General features: G+C 39.6%; 1 protein-coding gene across 4 annotated transcripts in view; it reads right to left on the bottom strand.

Moving 5' to 3' along the window:
* The window catches only part of pebp4 (phosphatidylethanolamine binding protein 4), a 47,992-nt gene extending 34,282 nt beyond the window's left edge, over positions 1-13,710 (bottom strand). For 3 of the 4 annotated variants that reach the window (XM_076104569.1, XM_076104568.1, XM_076104570.1), the window contains exons 1-3: positions 13,586-13,709; positions 12,309-12,412; positions 11,962-12,094 (exon numbers count right to left, since the gene is read on the bottom strand). In XM_076104569.1, coding sequence (XP_075960684.1) covers positions 11,962-12,094; positions 12,309-12,412; positions 13,586-13,588 — 240 coding nt within the window. In that variant the 5' untranslated portion in view covers positions 13,589-13,709. Of the gene's footprint in view, positions 1-11,961; positions 12,095-12,308; positions 12,413-13,585 lie in introns of all 4 variants that reach the window. The other variant, XM_076104571.1, reaches the window with a different exon arrangement.
* Between the last annotated feature and the right edge of the window lie 2,497 nt (positions 13,711-16,207).

Here is a 16,207-nt window from a genome sequence, read left to right as displayed (position 1 = left end):
GTGAGAAAGTGTAAATTATTCCCACATTTTCCTGGTGCCCTCCGTTCAGTCACTGTTGTGTAGGAAGATGCTATTGACGCCATTCATGGATGGCGACCAAAAGGCATCTACATGGGGTGGCAAACTCTAGTGCCTATTAAGGGGTGGATTTTGTGGTGGTGGTGGTGGTGGTGGGGGGGGGGGGGGGGTGCTTGGCGTGTGGGCTGAACCTAGTCAAGACTGCCAGTTGACGGGGCCAGATTTTCCAGTATGGAAGAGTCTTGTTTCAGTGGGCGAAGCTGGGTGTTGGAAGACTGGGAGAGAGAGGACTGCCCAGGGCTTGGAAGCTTGAAACAGAATATTTCAAACAGACAAGCACCGTCTGTGTTCCAGTGTCACCAGCCCACCCGTCTGACAATCAGGGCCATGTCATCACACGGGCACTGAGTAATTCAGGGAGCACTCTTTTATCACCTTACAAGATGTGGCATTCTCAGACGTCAGAGCAGTCTGAGGTCCCAGCAGCAGAAAATAGCATTAAACGATACACAGCACAAGGTATGGAGGACAAAAAACAAACAAACACAACAACCAGTTAAGATGTTCACCTACAGGCAAAACATCAAGAGCATGAATAGCAAAGCTTGGAGAAACGCAACCACAATGCTGAGCTTTGATTTGAATCCTTAACAAAAATCCACAATATGTCCTCAAAAACACACACACACACACACACACACACACACACACACACACACACACACACACACACACACACACACACACACACACACACACACACACACACACACACACACACACACACACACACACACACACACACACACACACACACACACACACACTCCTTAGTTTTGGAGAACTGGTTGGAACAAAATAATTCGTCTGACAGATCATTTTGTGTATGTTGATATATTTAGCGCTGTCAGAGAGGACATCACAGAGAATGGCACTTATATCACAATGCAAAAACTGTTATCAGAGGAGGTACAGGTTTATGGTTCAAGGGCTCGTCCATTCATAGAGAACAAGCTCAGCCTCTCTGCCTGACACACTGATAAAGACGGCACAAATAAAACAGCTCCACGGCTCCATCTTTGCCTCTCCCCAAGGGAATAATATATCACCCATCTGAATGTGGCACATATTGAATCATTTCCAGCGTTGATGATTCATTTGAATAAATCAGCCTTTTTTTATTTTTGCCAACTTGAACTGATACTGAAATAAGGAAAAACGAAGTCACATTGTTAGCTATGGGGAAGGACAGGTGTTAGAGTGCTCTATAGGACCGCTAATCCTAATCCCCTTTTCAAGCAACAATTAATGACTACAAGCAATAATCTTCGCATATATGTTGTTGCAATTCCTTCTTTGACTGTCAACCATAACCTGCCTAACTCACATAGACCAAATCCAGGGGGATATGTCGCTGCAGGCAGATAGGATCTTATCCTGGATTTGCATAGATAAATGCACAGCAATAACTCAAGAAGCACACGGGACAGACGTGGTTTGACCCAAGATATATTCTCAATCTGACCACACGCTATTGACAAGACCTGCTCTCAGGAGCTTACTTTTCATACAAGGTTGATCCACAGAACGAGGTCCACTTGTTATCTACATTGACGCTCAACAAATATCAAATATTTCAGGGAAAGAAAATTAAATATGGAAGCTTTCTAAACAAAAAACTTTCAATGTTTTCGACAAAAAAAGCTACGGATGCACAGGATCAGCCTATCGGCAAATTTGAGAAATCAGCAGCTTGTGCAATGAAAGGGTTATATCCGCATTCAAGCTAAGAGACATACTCTAACATACACAGACACAAATCCTGTAGAGCTGAGCCGAGCAGAGATACCCTACCAGCCCTCCAAGGCACAATTAGGATTTCACGGGGGGAAGAAATCTACATTCCTGCACACATGAAAAAAAAAAAAAAAAAAGTCCTTTCTCCCTCCCCACAACAATATCAACTTTTTACTCAAGGAAAAACCTGAAGCACCACTCGATAGGATTTGGACAAAGAAATAAAAAACAAAGCCAGAAAAAAAAAAAAAATCTAAATTTAAGCTGCAGTTGTTAAAGAAAAAATATTATGGTTGAGGAAAATCCTGTCCTAAGCCTCCCAGTTCCAATCAATTTCTCCTATTCTCTGCGATATGAAAAGAAGCAACCACTCGTAGTTTGTTTGAAGTGCTCGTCTGTGTGGAGCTGCGCTGCGTTCAACAATATTTTGTTTGGACGGCCGCAGTGTATGATTCTAACACCCGTCAGACATTCAGTCCAAGTACAAGAGGTCAAGCACCTGCCAGTTTCAAAAGAGACAAAACACTACATTTAATTGCATGAGGTATTCTAATAAGTGGACACAGAAACACAGCATAGTGAGGAAAGGAAATAACATTCTGAACAATAATATAGCAGCAAACAACTATTGACTAAAGATAAAGTGGGGTAATGTCAACCTGAACAGAGAATGAAGGCGCTCTCCCTCTGTGTGTGAGATTTGTCAAAGCTTCTCATTGCTTTGTTGACACCCGCCGGTGAGCTCTGCACTGCTCTCATACAGCGGTTACAGCTGTTAACGCCGTCCCAACATAGCAGGTAAACACCGTTAGCTCTGTTAGCACTTTCGCCGTAGTTTGCACTGTTAGCGCTGTTAGCCACCGGCTCACCGTCCTCCATGTTGAGAGCCGTTGAGAGCCATCAAAATGCTCCCATCGTATCTTGCACCTTTAAATCATTATAATACAACACATAGAGGACAGGGATGGATGTTTACGAGTAAGCAGGTTGTTATTATCTAGTTTGCAGAAAATACATTTCCTTCTGTGTCCAGTGGAAAAACATTTCAATAACTATTGTTTTTATTATAAGTATGTGTTGTGTTTCATTTATTAATGAAGTGAAGAGTCAGCGTAATAAATTAGAGCTGATACGACAAAATTAAGACAGCAATCACAACGTATACTTTTAAGTTATTTTAACATTCAAGCGTCTCAGTTGTGAGGATTTGCTGGATTGATAGAAGTATTTTGTAAACAAAACAATTAATCAAGAAATCAATTGTCAGGTAACTTGAATATGAAAAGAAACAAACATACACAATGTATTAAATATGTGAATACACAGCTGTATTATTGAAATCTTTTGCTCTATAATGTTATTTTTGATCTTCTTCTGGTATGACCCTGCAGCTTTTTAAAGTATAGCCATAGTGGACTAATATCTCAGTATCGAAAACATTGTGAAGAAGTGAGAACATCTGCTAACAGCTGCAGTAGTTGGTGAGTGAGCTTCTGAACACAAAGAACATTGTAGATAAACGTGAATATTTGGCTTGACAGAATGATTGGTCTTAATTTGTTCACCAGGTCACCAACAATCTAAAATTAAACCAGACAGATTTATCCATCAAATAGAACAAATGAAAACTAATTTACAGAGCAAGTGTTAAGATCCTTTAAAGCAACTCTTTAAACTCTAATCCAGATAAAATGAATTATACTTGTAGCACATCAACACTTTGACCCCATCATGTGAGATTTAAGTTTGACGGACATTAAGCTAAATACCACGAAGACAATAAATGGACTCAGGCTTCAGCTACAATGAATGTCTCCAAGTCTACACTTTCAGCTCTACTGATGCGATCTGGCAAAACCAACGCCCTGAAGCTCATCCATAGAGCATTATGCCAAATAAAGACATTAGCAGGGCTTGAGTTTGAACAAGACCTTTTAGCTGCCCAGCCTGCGAAGAACACATTGTAACCGTCACTACTGATTCTCAGATTTGTGTCCCGTCTGAAGAAAAGGTTAAGCACATCATCCATCTGAAAATGCCCAAATCTGCAGTCAGGCACGAAAGTTGGCACCCGGATACATCATGCCATCACATGTGCTTCAGTTCTCTCATCATCCATACCTCTCATGACATTCACAGAAAGAAACAAAGCATCCTGCCAACACCTACTCTGTGAGCGAGCTCTTTCAGTTCAGCTCAGAAGCTGAGAGCTCCAAACCTCCACACCACAGTGTGGGCAGTTCTGGCAGAGCCGCGTGCCTAAGAACACTGACTGAGTGCAACAGTTGGACTAATAACAGAACAAAAAATAAATAAAAAAATAAAATGGACGCACAGCGGGGACAGCCAGGGCTCCACAGCTGAGAAGCAGGTTGACTCCTGCCCACCTCTCTCTTATTCAAGAGCGAAAGATGTCCACAATGCCTCTCGGGTCTTAGTGCCATGAAGGGCGGTGAGCGCGCAGCTTCAGCCACTTCAGGGCAAAGCAAATCACTTTAATATGTTAAGAAGATTAAGCTGGATAAATGTCTAGATACATTTTATTTTTTGAAAAGCCACGTAAATCTGTAGTGTTTTTATTTGGGGAGGGGCGGTGTGTGAGTCAGTTGAGACGATCAACACAAGCCCACCGAAATGCAACGCGATTGGCTGGTGGAAATTGGGCTTATTTGAGATTTTGCATTTTTAAGCTTCTTGAATCTAAGACCATCCCACCTCTTTCTTATTATTTTTAACACCAACCTTTGGGACAACAAAACTATAGAAGAAGAAAAAACACTGGTCACAGTTTCATGTGCCACTGCTCTCTCGGCTTATTCGTTAAGACTCAAACACAAAGAAGAGGAGAGAGAGGTTAGAGTTGAAGGTCTCTAAAGTGAAGTACTTGAAGGGTTTTCAGGATCTCTTTGTGCATTTTGCAGGTAAAAATCATACAATTCAAATGAATTAATAGAATAAGTATATTCTAAATACAAAATGGATGGCTGACTTTTTTTTTTTTTTTCTTCTATCTTGAGAATTAGCAATCTGAGGGTGTCCGCCTGTCAGCTTGCTGTGCTAGAAATTGAGTGTGAAAGCGAACGGGAGAAATGGAACAAATAATGTAAAGGGATTAACAAATCATTTGCATAACATTTTCTCTTGATTCTCTCTGCTTCCAAACTACAGGATCAGGAAAATGACAAGGAAGGCAGTTTTATTATCCCCTGTTCTCAGATCAATCAAGCGTCAATGGACCCGATTGCTGCAACCATTAACGAGCGACGAGCTTTTAATGTCAAAAGCAAAATGAATCACCGGTAATATATCTTTTAAAAAACAGTGAAAACAGACCCACGAGGTAACTAAACAAGTTTGGGAGAAAACTTGAATAGTGTTTGAAAAGATACTTTTACTTTCACTCTGCCAAACGTGTATTAACCTGTTTTTCTCTCCATCCAGAGTTAAGACAATAAGACCACTGGGGAGATGAAGGGGATGGCATTATGGAGAGTTAAGCATTATGAGCAGCCCTGGAGCTGTTCCTAAAGAAGGTGAATCAGAGGATTGGGACACAACTGTAACTAAACCCTCCGCCGGACCACAAATGAGTAAAAGCACAAAAACATTTTGGGCAAAATGCCACTAAGCCAAGCATCTGGGTCTTAAGTAAACTTCAAATCATCACTTTTAACTTTGAGATTACTTCGCTCTAAGAGAAAAGTAAATTACCTTAGTTTCAAACATAATCACCGTAGTAATCCTGTCCGTAAAGTCCTGAAGAGGCTCTGTAGTAAGCTCTTTTTATTGAGGATAAATTATAGAATCTATAAGAACATTTACATTTTGATTTCTGTCCTGAAGCTTCCTCACAGAGGGAGAAGCTTGCAAAAAAAAAAAAAGAAAAGAAAAGAGAAAAAGAACTTTAACTTCTTACATTGTTCAAGGCAAGAAGACAAAAAAAAGGGCACGCAGCAGCTTAATATTTGTTAAAGGTTATATGTTTGGGATCGTGAGGCTGCAGACATCTCCCCACTGGACAGATCACATTCATAAATTGTAGTTTTTTACTGAGCCAAAGTGCGACCGAGTCTTCTCCAGATCTTACAACGATTCCCAAATGTTAGGTTTCTGTGGCTCATATAAATAGAAAATTTAATCTTGTATGTTTGTCTAAGTATCCACCGCAGCAGATGCAGATTATGAGTCTCTGTTTGAACAATCTTGCCGTCAATGTATATGAACTGACGAGATAGAATGTGAATACTGAATAATAATCAGGAGGCTGCAGGTTCAAGCGGTATTTTTTATTAAAGTCTTTCTTTGTTATTGCCTCTGTGCTGAACCTTCTTTGAAGTTGTTTTTTTTTATCTATTTCATTAATTTTCATAATTGTCATGTACGGTAAATTTGTACCCCATTTCAACATGTGGACATTAACTTTTGCATATTTTCTTTGTTAGTTTGCTTTGTGAGTGAGGTTGACCCATCTATCGACACTAAAAAAGTTCCCATGTATGGAAGCAAATAACTTAAAACATCTTACACGTATCAGGGTCTGTTGAATCGGCTTTACGTGTTGAACCTCCTCCTTTCCTCGGAGCTTTTGTCAAGTCCAACACCGCTGCTCGCATAGAAACCTGACCATTGTCATCTGTAAGAGCATCCCAGAGCCTCCTTAATCTGTCCTTATCCTCCCATTGATAACACAATACGTTTTCATGGTAATTGAAATCATATTTTACTCACAGCCACAGAGTACAAAAAGTATCGCAGCCTACGCTCTTCAACCAAATGGAAGGTGAAGGAATACTGTGCTACTGCAACAACGGTTCAAAAACAATACAACAGACTGTCGTTTACAGGTGGACGCAAAGGTGAGTGGAGGAAACAAGAAAGCAGGAAAAGGAGGTGAGAGAAATAAGAAAAATATTGGTCGTGTGCAATCTCACTTAAGCATGAGAGACATCTGCACATTTATCCATTCGAGTACTTCTTCTTGCACCTGTGGTGGTCAGCGTGCCACAGCCATGCTTCATCAGGTGAAAATGATTATTTGACTGTGTGGAAAGGTGGCTTAGGAGGTTTATCGCCTCTCTTGATTCCACTGAATATGCATAATCAATCCAGTTTTCCTGGTAGCAGGAGGTTGTAATTCTTTCCTCTTCAGGAGGCTCGCGTGAATCATATATGCTGTGTAGTAATGGGTAATGACTGAATAGAGCGGGACACGGGTCAGCTTAACAGGGTGTTATAATGACAAAGGGGAACATTAGCTAAGGAAATAAACTCCCTGAATCTTGGCCAAACACGCTTATTTAATCCAGCAGAGCCAAAAATACACCCACCTGATGACACTGAATATGCAATTAGATGGATATTACAAAACATGTTTCACTTGTTGACCCTCGCTGTCACGTAAAGGCTCAAGGAAGCGCCTCGTCCGTTGATCTAAATATACACCCTTGACTCTTCCGCTGAGTGAAGACCGTCGCCTGCTGAAAATAAAATCCCTATCTTTGCACTCTCTGCATCCCCAACATGAAGACCTATCAGGAATCCTGCATGGGTGGACATGTAGGCTTTCCTAGGAATGACAGGGTCTGTTACAGAGGAACCCCACCCTCGCTTTCTCCGGCATGCCAACACAGAGGAGAGTGGGCAGCGCTGAGACGGCAGCCTGCCGTGGGCACTGCCAGGCTTAAAGCTGCCCTGTCGTCATCAGAGGCTTGCAGAAAAGAACGCTGAGATTCACCGAAAAAAAAAAGAAAAAAAAGAAAAAAGAGGAGGGGGATCGTTGCATTTAAATCCTCTCTCAACGCCCCCACATGTTTTAGCAAAGCATAAAAATCATTCACAGAGAGAGAGAAAGCCAGAAAGAAAAAGATAGAGGGAAATAGAGAGGAAACAGCTATTAGCAGCAGTAAGCAAGCTCAAGAGATCATAGTGAGGCAGCTCTAATCGCAGTAATGGTTTAAACCCTCATTCCATCCACCAGATGCAAGAAATGTCTACCTAAAAACAAGGCTTTGAAATCCCCCATGTCTAAGAAGGTGCCCCATGGCTATGGTCCTCACTAAAAACTCCTAAACCGTCTCCACTTTTGGTAACTATAGGAGGTAAAGATAGCTTCTGTGTTGTTTACACCGACTACGCGGAGGAATGATGAGCATGACGTTATCAAAATAAAGACTATATGTAGCCTAGGTTAATGTCAGTGAGCTGAGGAAGCAGACATAAGAATGTTCTCATGGATGCACAGGAGACTCTACAATAACTAAATGCTGCACTGACTTCCAGGAGGAGGCCAGACTTTATGAAGGACTGGATTGTGATGGATGAAGGTTGTTTTTTTAACTGTTGCTTCGCTGTGATTTTTTTTACCGCAGACGCTGTGATGTCCAAAGCAAATTTCACACCGGGACAATAAAGTGGATTTTTACCGTATTAGTGAGAAAATTGAATTGAAAGTGAAACATGTTCAAACTAAAAGAACTGTAATCAGGCTGTTCACAAAGGACATTAAAAGCTTAACTAATCACAATGGTTTAAGAAGGTGGAAACTCACTCAAACGTTCTCTGGTTTTGCCAAAAGCACACCTGGATCAGCTGCCATGCAGCCAAATATAAACTCAGCTTTTTAATCCTTTCTAGTTCAGAGTTCTTTGGGTATTTTTGGAATCGTCTTAATTTCCACTGTTCTTTTATTCTTCTCTTCAGGCGAAGCTTCATCCGACAGGTTTTCTGTCCTGTAGCCAAGTTTGTTTGGTTTTCCGAAGAGCTTCCACCAACATTTAAAAAACTCATGTAGCTTTTCCTTTCTGTGAAAGAAGCATTTTGACACTTACAGTAGATATTAACGTTGAACTGAGACACTAAGAGTCAAGATCCTAAACAGGACAAAGAGTGGATTAATACATCCTTTTGAGATTTAGAAACCACTTTCACAAAAGTTTAAACGCACAAAAAGATCCGTCTGCACAGGTATCAGGATTTGACCAAAAGTGAAATTTGACGATGGTCAGTGCCAAGCATTGCTTTGTTTCTGTGATTCAAAGGTGAGCTGACTTACTGACCTCTGAGACCTCATGTACAGTCTAACAGCAGAGTGGTTCTAACAGTTGTCCCTTCCTCACTGACGATATTTATCTTGTTGGTCCATTTGCAGCTTTTGGCTCTTTATCTCTACAAGTGTCTTCACAGACTGACGTTAACAGATCCTTCTGGTTGCTGCTGAGAAAATGCATCAGGTTGTGAGACAAAGACACTAATCATGTGGTCGCTGTAAATTTTGGACATTAAAACTAGGACTAAAGTCAAGAAAAGCTTTAGGTCTCAATTTAACATATGATGGTCAATGTGTTGGGTGTAACTCTTTAAATTGGTGAATCAGAGAATTTGCTGGTTTTTAACTAAATTCTAATCAGACTTATATGTTGCTTTCCCCTTGAAACACTGAATTTATCCTTAAGTGCAAAACTTTTCTTAGACTCGGTGTGTATTTTGCATTTCTCTGAGGGAGAAAAGCGCCGATGGCGCCTTTCTGAAAAGTTCAGAGCTTTTCAACTAGAAGCGCTCGAAGCGGCCACACACACGCTCTGAAAGAAGACGCTGGGTGCAGCCGTTCTTCTGGAGGCAGGTGCTCTCTCTTCGTTGATAACAATTGACCAAAAAAAAAAAAAAAAACACTGAAAAGCGCAAAATGGACACTCAGCCTTATATTGTTCAATCATGGTACAGTACTTAAAAAGCTTCAACAGGAAATGAAGACAACAGGAAATATATTTTCTACTGTAGAGGTCAGACGTTATGTCATTCATAAAACGAAGTGAAGGAAAGTCCACATCTTTTAAAGCTAAACATGTTCCCATGATATAATACGGCCAGGTCTGTTTGATTTCCAATCCTCATTAACGTTATTTACGAGCCGAACCAAGTCATGTGACAGTTTAGTCCCATTAGCCCGTATATGTCCCATTTTCTTTTGAGGCATTTGCGTATAATTAGGATTTCCAAAAATGCTTCACTAACCCATGCCAGGTTTTGCTAACACATAAGTTTGAGTGTCAAGTCGCTGCTCTGAAGTTTGAACACAGAAATCTGCCGTCTCTGTGGCCCTTTGCTTTTGTTTTTGGTTATGAGCACCTATTTAGAGGCGGGTTTATGGGACTACTGCCCGCTGCGCTCCATTCCAATTACTCAGCAGGCATGCATCCCATCCCAGTAATGAAGTGGGTGTTGCAGTGGGTGGATTTGAAACTGAGCGGCCACTATTCTGTATTCCTGCTACCGGGTAACAAGGGATGAGTGGCAGAGAATAGCAGCAGCTCTGGCAGCGTGGCGCGGTGACAGAAAGCGTGGTGGACCAGCAGACCAACCGCAGAACCACAGGCGACAATCTGATCATCCGTCAATAGTGCGTGCTTACTTAAGTGTCAGGAGAAATGGAGAATTACATTTCAAAAGCCCAGTAAATAAAGTTTGTATTGATTTAATCCAACATGTAATCTGTTTTGCTGTCTGACACTGATTCTGGCCATAAAAGAGAATCATGTAAGACAGCATTGTAGATAATACGACCATAGATCAAATGGAGTTTGGGCAAGAGAAGGGCAATAGATCATGTTCAAGCTAGACTGCTTAGCTCTGGAATTCATAAACTACCTCCTAAATCGAGGTGGCTTTCAGTTTAAGTTTTCAATTTACAGATATAGGATTTTTGTGTCCGCTTGATGCAATTTCATTGTCAACTTCAGCAGCGGTTCTGTGTGCTGGGAACTGTGTCTCTCTCAATTTGTCGCTCAACCACAAAAAAAAAAAACATGATCCACTGAAAAAAAAAAGAAAAAGAAATAAAAGAATATTAGACGTCTGAATGAATCTCTGTGGTAATTTAATAGTTTGTTCAGAGAAACATATCACATGTCATTAAAGGCCTACTTCATGTACCGTCGACCCATTTTTCTTTTCAGTTTATGGGGAATAAAAGTAATTTAGGCCCCGTAATGTTAACGCCATTCTATTCCTTTGTTTTAATTTCTGACATTGCAATGTGTATCTTTTTTTACCTCATATTTAGAAACAAGCATGGTATGAATGTTGAATCCAAATCTAAAATTGTAACAAAACACTCAAACTTCAAACTATAGTTGTTGTGTTTTATTTCAATTACAACCAAATCCTTTGAATAAATTAATTACAATTAGCAATCTATTTTAGTCTCAGGGTCATGGTTTGAGTTTTAAGTATTTTTTTTAGTAAACATGAGTTTCTACTAAAGAGTACTGAATCATGAACTGCTACTTGAAAGCACGCACAGCAGTGTGTGCTGCTGTCTGCAGCAATTCAATTTAATAACTGCAATGACACCGTGTTAAAGATGGAGATTTAATGTCTGCAGCTTCACTAGTATGAGACAGAGATTAAAGGATCCATCAGTCTAAATCAGTTACTCAATGACAAAAGTATCTACTTCACAATTGATATCATCTGACATTGAGAATAGTATAAACTATCGATAGAACATTACCTTGGTTTATCGTTGTTCATTGAACAAGTATGAAGTGCTAGCACCCCCCTCTGGTGACAAAGATTACTGCAGTGTATCGGTGATGAGTACAGGTACATACTATACATACATACATAATACAAGGTGGCATCGAAGCCCAAAACAGGAGAGAAGCCTCATATGAATTATTACTCAAACTGTATTTCATGCCTATCATTTTTCAAAATGCTGTGAACTTTGATGTTTCTTATATATATATCTGTTTAGGTAAAGTTGCAGCTGGTTTTATCCATTACTGCACTCTAGTGTTAAAAGAAGGCACTCGCCTGTATGCCACGTAACATGACCGACACAAAGAAAAAGAAATCAACCAGCAACAAAAATAATTCAGACCTCTTTGTCTAAGGAATTTGCTTTTGTTTGATTGGGATTATCCTACTATAATAAATAAATAAATAAAACCTGCAGCATGTAGCTTTAGTATCACAGACACACCGATATAGCGATCTGTTTATAATATGTAAAATATTTGTGATCTGTGCCAGTTCAGTCAACTATTTAATAAACCGTAGTAGTGGAATTATAATCACTGCACACGTAAATAGCTGCCCACTAGAACTAGTCGATTACTCTGACAGCCCCCCCCGAGCATCTCTTACCTTGTGTGCTCCAGAGAAGTAAATCTGTGGTGCTTTCCAAACGGTGCTGACCATTTCTCTGAGTTTCAGGTCCTTTGGAATTACGAGGCATTTGTCAACGTCCAGCTGTGGATAGATGACCTCTAGTCCGCCACTGTATTGAAGAGATGAAAGATTAAACTCATCCTAAACAGTTCTGTGTTGTAAGTGAACAGGCTCACACCCTGAGATAAACATGTCCAGCTTATGTAAAAATGAGCCTTCAGTTCAGATGCTTCTGTCTTTGTCGTGTTCATTTTATGTATGGTTTACCCACCATTGCAGTTGTACTGTGATCACAGCCGTCTGATGCATTATGGGCTACTTACTGACAGAAAGAAGAATCCAGAGAGCTCATGGTGTCTGGTGTGGCCTCCACATGGAAAAAACCCAAAACGCAGGCACATAACACCAGAAACGGTGCCGGCACAGCCTGCAGGACAGCAGCGTTCAGTTAGTCGAGGAGTCATTATTTTCAACAGGGAAATGAGTTTTGCCTGTTTATGTTTAATGTGTTAGATTCAAAGTGTCTGACTGAAACACAGCTCGTTACGTCCTGACAGTCGAGTTCAAAGGAGGCCTGTCCACACCGACAGCTTGGGAAGACTGTCACCGTATTTCACCTTGTCGTGTCTAATGAATGATGTCTATCATGTGTCCAGCAGTATATCTCTTGAACAGTATATAAAAATTGTGTTTGCAAGTCGTGGAGAGTAACTGAAACCGAGGTACTTCTTACTGCTTCAACGTAGGCCTGCAACTAACAATTATTTTCATTATTGACTATCTGCTGAATTACCTTGTTGATTAATTGAGTCATCGTTTGGTTTACAAGATGTCAAAATTGTTTAAAATACCAGTTCCCAGATTTTAAATGTTATTTAGTCTGTACAACAATTCCGAACAAATTAATAACAATTATGTTATTTAAAGATATTGAATATAATATAATACAAGTCAAAGAAAAGCAGGGAACCTCAACATTTGAAATGCTGGAGCCAGAACATATTAGGCATAATCTCCATGTCTTCATGGATTATATACACGGTTATTCACCTGCTGTGTAGTGTTGGCCTGTCAGAGCTTGTTTAAACACTTGGCCCCGCCCACACCCGTTTGTCTAGACGACACATCAGCAGCACTGCACGTGATGACGGGAATCCTAATATACTTAACATTGTGACAAAGTCACTGTTAAATTACCATATTTAAATTTGTATGCTTAGTCATACCTCAGCTGTCTGAACACTGCAAAAGACGTTACGTGTTGCTGATGCGTTTCTATATTTAACGTTGAACTTAATAGCAACATTTGGCTAACGTTACATCCTGCCACGTGAGCGAGTCATATTACATATATTACAAGTCTCTCATTTGACTTGTAAAGAAAAGTTCAGAAGTAACGCTTGCACAAAACTTATATTAGCTCGTGTTTTAGCTTGTTTATATTTATGAAGTGCAGACGTTACACTTCAACACAGGTGGTTTATAAATGATCAGGTGTCCCTCGAGACAGAGAGAGCAGACATTAAATATATCCCTGCATGCACACTGCAGTCTTCGTAGGGTTACGTTAGCTACATTAATAATGTGTGATAAACATTACCATCTTCCAGAAGTCCACTTGTGTTTAGCTGCAGGCTTCTACTTCTGGTTCACGCGCAGTTGTTGCAGCTGCGCGCCTTTACGCAGTGCACGAGCCTGGTGAGGTTGCAAACGTTTCATATGACATAACTAAAAAGGGTTTTAAAAAAAAAAGACTGCACACATTGCTCCTTTTTTATTTAGTAAATAGTATTTACACATTTTCAAGAACACATGCTACAGAATTTCAGATTGACAGCTCCTAAACAATAAAAACAGCTCTTCAGAACAAAAACACCTGATGACTAAGGAAAACGCCATCCAGGTTTTGAACACTGAGAAAACATTCAATTTTCTTTTCTTCTTTTCATTATTGTTTTGTTTTTTAATTATTTAATTTTCAACCATTTCTGAACAAGGCCTCTTAAACTATGCAGTAGTGATTGTGCAGCATATAATATATTCCTGGTGCTGCTAAAGCTCCCTTTGGTTTGTGCTTCTCTGCAGCATGAAATTAGCACCCAAACATATGTAAAAGGGCTCCAGTGACAACTTCTTTGTAATTTGTGATCAAATTCTTTTTTTTTTTACCTGATGTTGTGTACATATCTAATAATGATGTTTCTATATAATCTAATGTCATTTGAATAGAACCTGGTGCTACAAAGCAGTGCAAGTTTGTAATTTCAAAGTCAGACATTTCAATATGCATAGTACAAAAACATTTTATATGTTAAACTATGCAATAGCTTGTAGCTATGCGAAGTTTGAATTGCAAGTCATCCCATAATTCATATTTACATGTTTGAGTTAGAATCTAACTTTCAATTGCCACCCTGCCTCAGCATTTTGTAATATACAGACTCCAAAATTGGAGATCATGAGCATAAAGTGACTTTAAAACAAAAGAATTTGAAATCCCTGCATTCATTTCATGATAAATGTCAGAAATCTATGGTTTGTCATTATGTTAGTCTTGTGTGGCCTTGGTGGTCTGAGTCTTTAATTAGTTTTGTGTTTACAGCTTGAAAAGGGCATAAACCCTCCGCAGCGTTCAAACTAAAGCACACTTATCACATCGATCACACATCAATTGCTTCACATCCCAATTATGTAAAGAGTATGTACATTTACAGATACACACACAGCCAGAGAGCACCATGGTAACTAAACGTAGAGCAAACAGACCAGTGACCACAGCAAAACTACTAAACATTCGATTCCATACACTGCACTGTACATTAAGGCATGAGGTGTTGTTGATGCAAAACATCAGCAGAGGACTCATTGAGAAATACAATGCACTGAGGAATGAAATGCATGTCTATGGAATTTATCAATCACACCACCAAGGTAAATGATAATAATAATCACCCTCCTGCTGTTAAACTATTAGAATAAACAATATTTTGTCTGAAAACTGGACAATATTACTTATTAGACAGATAGTGTAATAAATTAAAACATTAAGAACTAGGATGGCTCTCATCCTTCGGCCTAATGTCTGACCATGTGTGCCAAAAAATGTGAACAGTTAAGATATTCTAAATGAGATTTATCATGTTTACTTACCAAGAGACAAAAGTTAATGTAATTGAGAACAATTCAAAGCTACTGCTTAGAGCACCAGCACCACTACTCTATATCTATATACACTTTAAATGAGAATTTGCAGATCCCTTTTCATGCAGTGTAGTAATTAGGTCAAAAGTTAGTTCGAGCAGAAACTGATTTTGTCACTGATGTGATTCATACCACTTTATCGTTTTAAGCTCTCTAGGCTCTTATATCTGTCTCAACCTAAATTGCATGGAAAAGTCTAACCAATCATATGCAAGATTGAGCTAGCCTACCTTTAACATATGCTGCCATAAGAATGACACGTTTTATGGATGTACCAAGTCTTAATAATGTAATTTATATAAACATGTGTCTACTTTACCTTGCACTGTTATCCTATTTTACTATGACTCAACTGTTTATTCGAACTGCCTGTACCTTGCATGTATTCTTCAGTATATAATAGATGTAACTGGAGGTCAGCACGAGTAGTCAGATATTTTCAACAACAGTTTGTAGCTGCACAGTAACTAATTGCAAGTCTATATTTAGTATATGTATTACCTAGTAATACTGCTCACTGCCTGCAGTGCACAATATTAGGTAACAGCACATTAGTGATGCAAGTTGATTGCAGTTAATATGATATTTTGTACAATTTACAATACTACCCATCTTCACTGAGCACCATGCTTACAAATCCAAATCACGCCACAGTCCATCCTACAATCGAGTACAACAGTAGATGACAATCTTTAAACATATATTGTGAGGTGTGCAAAACAAATCAAGAAAAATGATTTGATCTCAACCATCTCACAACCTTTTTTCTTCTTCTTTTAAACAAACTTTTTTAAATATCATGGTCTGCAGACGCAACGTGCCATGATGACACCATACTGTCTTTAGTGCCGTTTACCAGTACGATGCTACTGGATGTTCTTGTGGGTGTCTCTGTGGAGAAGAGTCCAAAAGGTGCTTGAGGTGTGTGGAAGAGTAGAAGAGTAGGGATGACTTCACCCAGGCATGAGGATGCCTCCTGCATGTAGTCTCACACAGCCGACTGCCGACAGTCACGGGGCTA

The sequence above is a fragment of the Anarhichas minor genome, unplaced genomic scaffold (assembly GCF_050575085.1).
Source record: "Anarhichas minor isolate MPS153535 unplaced genomic scaffold, ASM5057508v1 ptg000030l, whole genome shotgun sequence".
Classification (NCBI taxonomy): domain Eukaryota; kingdom Metazoa; phylum Chordata; class Actinopteri; order Perciformes; family Anarhichadidae; genus Anarhichas; species Anarhichas minor.
This window is presented reverse-complemented; position numbering and strand designations above follow the sequence as displayed.